The sequence below is a fragment of the Arachis ipaensis genome, chromosome B09 (assembly GCF_000816755.2).
Source record: "Arachis ipaensis cultivar K30076 chromosome B09, Araip1.1, whole genome shotgun sequence".
Taxonomy (NCBI): Eukaryota; Viridiplantae; Streptophyta; class Magnoliopsida; order Fabales; family Fabaceae; genus Arachis; species Arachis ipaensis.
Window position 1 is genome coordinate 10,530,762 of NC_029793.2, and position 5,510 is coordinate 10,536,271.

At 35.2% G+C, this 5,510-nt stretch overlaps 1 protein-coding gene across 2 annotated transcripts; it reads left to right on the top strand.

Annotated features, from left to right (window-relative positions):
• LOC107618833 (protein FLUORESCENT IN BLUE LIGHT, chloroplastic) lies at positions 317–3,300 on the top strand. 2 transcript variants are annotated; one of them, XR_001615388.2, is made up of 6 exons: positions 317–566; positions 677–762; positions 862–1,024; positions 2,113–2,433; positions 2,592–3,167; positions 3,203–3,300. XR_001615388.2 is itself a non-coding variant. In XM_016321005.2 (5 exons), the coding sequence occupies exons 1-5, from the start codon at positions 332–334 to the stop codon at positions 2,792–2,794; spliced, it is 1,008 nt and encodes a 335-aa protein (XP_016176491.2). In that variant the 5' UTR covers positions 317–331; the 3' UTR covers positions 2,795–3,286. The 2 variants fall into 2 exon arrangements, 1 of the variants encoding a protein (XP_016176491.2); XM_016321005.2 differs by having other exon boundaries at positions 2,592–3,286.

The window sequence follows — 5,510 nt, forward strand, 5'->3', positions numbered from 1 at the left end:
ATTATCATTTAATTTTTTTAATTTTAAATTATCTCTTAATCTTTATATTTATTTTAAATTAAATATAATAAAAAAACTTAATTTAATCAATGTCTTTTTTGTAAATATAGTCTAAATGTATAGTATGTGTGAATATTATGACGACGGAATGCTTAGAATTTAAAATGATCTAATTCATTTTTACTGAAAAGAAAATTAAAATAATAAAGTAATTTGAATATTTAACGAAAGGAAAATACTAAATAAATAATAATCATCTTAAATAACATGAACAATTATCAATTAAATAATTTAAAAATATTGTTGATTATTTATACTTTTCCTTGCCGAGATGAGAGGGACCCAAGTCGCTAAACTTTTGAACGAGACAGCATCAATCATAACCCAGCAGAGCAGCACACACACAGGAAGCGTTTATCCTTTCACTCTCCCTCGCCATTTCCAACTTCCAACTTGCAACGCCACTTCGCCGTCGCTCATGGCGGTGGTCCTCCGTTGCCCCACCTTTCTCTCCCGCCCTCGCCCTCAACCTCATTTCTCCGACCACAACAAGCCCCACTTTACTCGTCAGTTTCTCTTCTCTCTATCTTACTTGCAAATCTTTCCTTAATTCACCTAAGCTTAGTGTGATGCAGATTTTTAAGATAGTGATAACTCTTATTTCTCAATGAATCAGGAAAATTCGTTTGCCTTTCTTTCAAACTTGTTCCTTGCCTTAAAGTTACATGTGATGATGCTTCTTGTGGAGTTCGAATTCCGATGGTTAGTGATTGAGTGACTAACACACTGTGTATTGTAATGTTTGTGAGTTCTGTTTGAAAATTGATTGGAATTGTTTGCCTAATTGCCATGCCTCTTCAGGAACACATACAACAAAGGTTCCCATCTCTCATGTTTGTGGCCACCAATGTTTTGATGTACTCTGTTCCTTCCAAAGCGTTGGCCGAAACATGTGAGGCTGATAATTCTCTATTCAATATGCCCATACTGCTAGCAGTAGCCCTCATTGGAGCTACTGTAGGAGGTAAGGTTGTATGAGCTTCCAAGTATGTTTGTCTGCGTTTCTTTCTTGGGACCGAGACCGGGAGACTGGGACTGAGTATAGTGTTTGGTGATCCAACTAAAATTTCAGTTCACGGACACAAAATTTCAGTACTTTTAAGTACCTTCAAAAAGTGGGATAGAAGACTGAAATGTTTAGGGACAGAGATTGAACTTTTATAATATTTCTTTCCAAAAATACTTTTATTTAACTTTTTAAATTCCAAATTTATCTTTAGTCTCCATATTTATCTTAAATCAACTATGATATCGAGACATAATTCAGTTCAGTATATTTTACATCAAATACAATATAAAGACTTAATTGAGTTTTTGTCTGTCTCCCGTCCAAACGTTTATGTTTTGATCTACAAGGACTTATAGAGTACAACTTCGTTGTGTTTCGAGATATTGGTTTTTATTTGTTGGTTTAGTTCATCTGCTATCGTTTTGTCTTTGTTTAAGATATACAAATACAAGAGTATGGTTTAAGAGTAATCTATATGAAGCATGAAATTTGAAATTCTTGTGTCGAATCCAGAAATTCTCGAGTGTTTGTTTTATTAGGGTAGATGGCCTACATTACACCTGTTGTGTCCGGAACTTCCCAAACCGTACGTTTACGAGGGATGCTTGTGCACCAGAGTGTGCCATTATTATACACGCCTCCATGAACACCAGATTCCTTAGAGATTCTCAAGGGATTGCCCATTGTTGGGGTTTGGGAGGTGGGACTCTGGAAGACATCACCTTGTTAGTTGAGAGGTTCTGCTGTAGACCAAAAAAGGAAGGGGGTTTCGAGGGAATCACTGGGAAATAAATGGGATTTGTGTTAAGAGAAGACACCGTAATGAAGCTAAGGGGAAAGAAAATAGGAAATAGAAGAAAAAATAAATAAAAATAATTTGATAGGAAAAAGTAACAGTAGTTTTTATCTTTTGATATGTTATTTCTGTACATCACAGTTTATACTAACTAGTGCTTTTGCTAAACTATAGTAGATGCATTTAATGTATACTCATTCATAATTGTTATACTTTGCTTTTCTTGAAACCATAAATCTTATGGCAGGGTTGCTTGCCCGGCAAAGGAAGGCAGAATTACAGAAGGTGAATGAGCAGTTGCTCCAGATCAATCAAGCTTTAAGGAAGCAGGCTAAAATTGAGTCCTACGCCCCTAGCTTGAGCTATGCTCCTGTTGGTGGTAGGATACCTGATAATGAGGTTATTGTTGACCCGAAGAAGCAGGAACTAATTTCTAAGTTGAAAAATGGAAAGAACTATCTAAGGAATCAGCAGCCAGATAAAGCATTTACTGAGTTTAAGATTGCACTTGAACTTGCCCAAAATCTGAATGATCCTATTGAGGAGAAAAAAGCTGCTAGAGGTCTAGGTTTGTTATCGTTCCTGTTTTGCTCATAAATGTTCTGTCTTTGGTTTTCCCTCTGTGTGTTCATGTGTATGTGTTTTAAACTTTTATGTGCATTATTGAGTGAATGATTTTACAAGCAGCTCCATGAACACAATGTAAATATTACATGCATATTTCAGGTGCTTCACTTCAAAGACAGGGAAAATATAGGGATGCTGTAAAGTATCATTCGATGGTTCTGGCCATCTCTGAAAGAGAAGGAGAGGACTCTGGGAACACAGAAGCTTTTGGAGCAATTGCTGATTGTTACACTGAGCTTGGAGATCTTGAAAGGGCAGGTCAATTCTATGACAAGTACATTGCAAGGCTTGAAAAGGACTAATCAGTCACTCTGAAATTCCTTACATGTACCGAATTTAGAATTAGTTTGAGTTTTCTGATGGCTAGTCACAATGTGTTTCTCAAGGATTTTGGCTCTACCAAATCCACGTTTTTCTTGACTCAGAGTTCATATGCTAAAACTGTCCATTTGAATTTGAAGTCGATGTTGTGCATACCCTTTTTGAAATCATTAAGGATGTATGGTCTACATGATCTCAAGGGAGTTAACATTAGAAGCAATAGACGAGGTTTTACATTGATTCTCCAAATCTTGTGAAACTATATTAGTGTGCTATATGCCTTGCAGGTTGAATTTTGATAGTTGTAGAAATTTGAGATCGTTGATTGTATCATGTTTGAAAGTAATTTTGTAGGCAAGTTGCTTCTTGAACTGTTTCTTAAATTCCGTTTCCTTGAGAGTTTGTAATTGAATAATTGCTTTATGCCTTAGAGGATTAATATTTCAAGTGCTCAACTCAAGGATTTGGTGTTATCTAGTTGCTCTAATCTGAAGAAGGTCAACATTATTGCTTCCAATTTATTATCATCAATATTATCATTATAGTGCCGGCATACCTTCCATGTTTTTCCGGCATTGTTCTAGTCGATTGGAAGTGAATGTGGAGCTCAACATGGAGTCTTCACATCATTCGTGCTCTTTATCTATCAACCAACTTTCGTAAGTATAAACTAGCTACTTGATTGATTCAATCATTCTGCTTGCATGTTTACCTATTTCCTTTTTATTGGTCTTTATGTACTTTGTATTATGTAGAATTTTCGAAACTCATGCATTGCCAGTTTTGTCCCTCCACGGCTCCACCAAGGATCAAACACTTAGGTGTTGGGAGACATGAATATCTGGATTAGGATCTGCTTCTTGTGAAGCTCTTGCTCTCAAGATGCTGCCCAGAAAATCAGAACCTATTTCATTGAGCTTGAACCCACATTTTTTTGCAGTAAAGAATTCATCGAGGTACATTGTTGTCTCCAAGTTTATTTTCATCTTATATCAGATACATTTGATATTGCTATTGCTATGCGAATTTAAATTTTTATTATTTTCCAAGGCATAACCCCAAATCCTGGGACAGACGGTGTATAACTGCGTGCCATGTCTACACATTGAGGAAAAGTGCTCATGTATGTAGGGAATGCTAAACTTGGATTTCTTATTCAGTTATAATAATCATACTCTTTCTGATCTGTATTTATATCTCATTTCTTGAACACATAATTATTAAGAAACATGACATCAAGTGTGAAGTATAAGCTTCTAATATAATGGTGCGTTGAAGAATTACTCCGACAACGCAGCTTTTTCGTGATGTTTTAACAAACAGGCACACCAAATTAGCTAGTAAGCACACTATACATTCACACACCCAATATTAAGGGCTCTCATTTGATATTAGTCTAAGCCAAGTCTCGAACTCGGGTGCACTTATTATAAGAGATTTTTCGAAGGATTAAATATTCTTGTTAAGAGTTCCATTAACGACCTCTGTGTTGAGATTATTATAGGTCTGTCAGGATATAGGTACAAAACATCTATTGAATCTGACCTTCTCTTTTACGAATACGCCTGGATTTATCTCTGTGGTATCAGAGCCTGAAATCTTATGCAAAGAGAAAGCATATTAAAGATGATAGGAAGTAGGAGAGACCTTGAACAAATGTCTAGTTTCGAACCTAATCAGTTTGTTTTTCATAATACAGCCCTTATCATCGAAAGAGTACCCTCAACACTTAAGAAAATCTTGTCCAATAAAATTGAGAATCTCGTAGAAATTATCCATGTTCCAGAAGATTCAAAGATGCTTGTAACCTAGCAACCACTCATAAAACCATACACTTTTTACTACAGATAAAAACATTCAGCCATAACCAATATCCGTCATTTCATCACCAGAAACTCTACACCCCCTGTCAAAGAAATTATCCAGATCTCACATTTATAACAATATGGTCTTCAAGCTACAGCAGTATGTCACAATTGAGATCCCACAAGATCTTATTCGTGATTTCTTGCAACAAGGATACACTCATTTACATCTAGGAGCAATAAGGTTAATTCTGACCTTACATGGCAGGAAAGGCTTACCTGTGACAGCAAAGATTGTACTCCTAAATACCACATTTAAAGAATGGCAAAGTCTCTGGTATGATATATCAAAATATTTATACCTCTGGATCATACGTGTGTGAGTCCAATAAGAGATGCGTGTTCGTTATCGATAACCTGCAAAATCAGTCCTTTAAAAAAGTGCCACTGCAATAGCAGTGGGTCAGAAACTTTGTTTAGAAGTGGTCTTGTGAGGGTAGGAGGATTATTTGCTAATGTGATATTATTAATGGAATGTTAGGGATAAAATTTTTTGGGCCATGAACTTCGTGGGCTTAACGAAATTTTGGCCAGATTGTTGGGCGTGAAGAATATAGGAAGAGAACTGTCTATGTTTTGAAACCCATTAGAAAAGGAGAAAAAACATTTTAATGAAATAGAAAGAAAAAAGAAAAAAGAAAAAATAAGAGTGGCATGAAGATTCAATAAGATTGAAAAACAGGCATAGTGCTACATTAAAAATATGTGAACATTAAAAAATAAAAAAAATTAATAATTATAAATTTTATGTTTCTTAAGTATTTCATAATGTATTGATGTCATATCTAAATTTTAATATTTTTATTTATTTTATTGAAAATTGAATGGACTA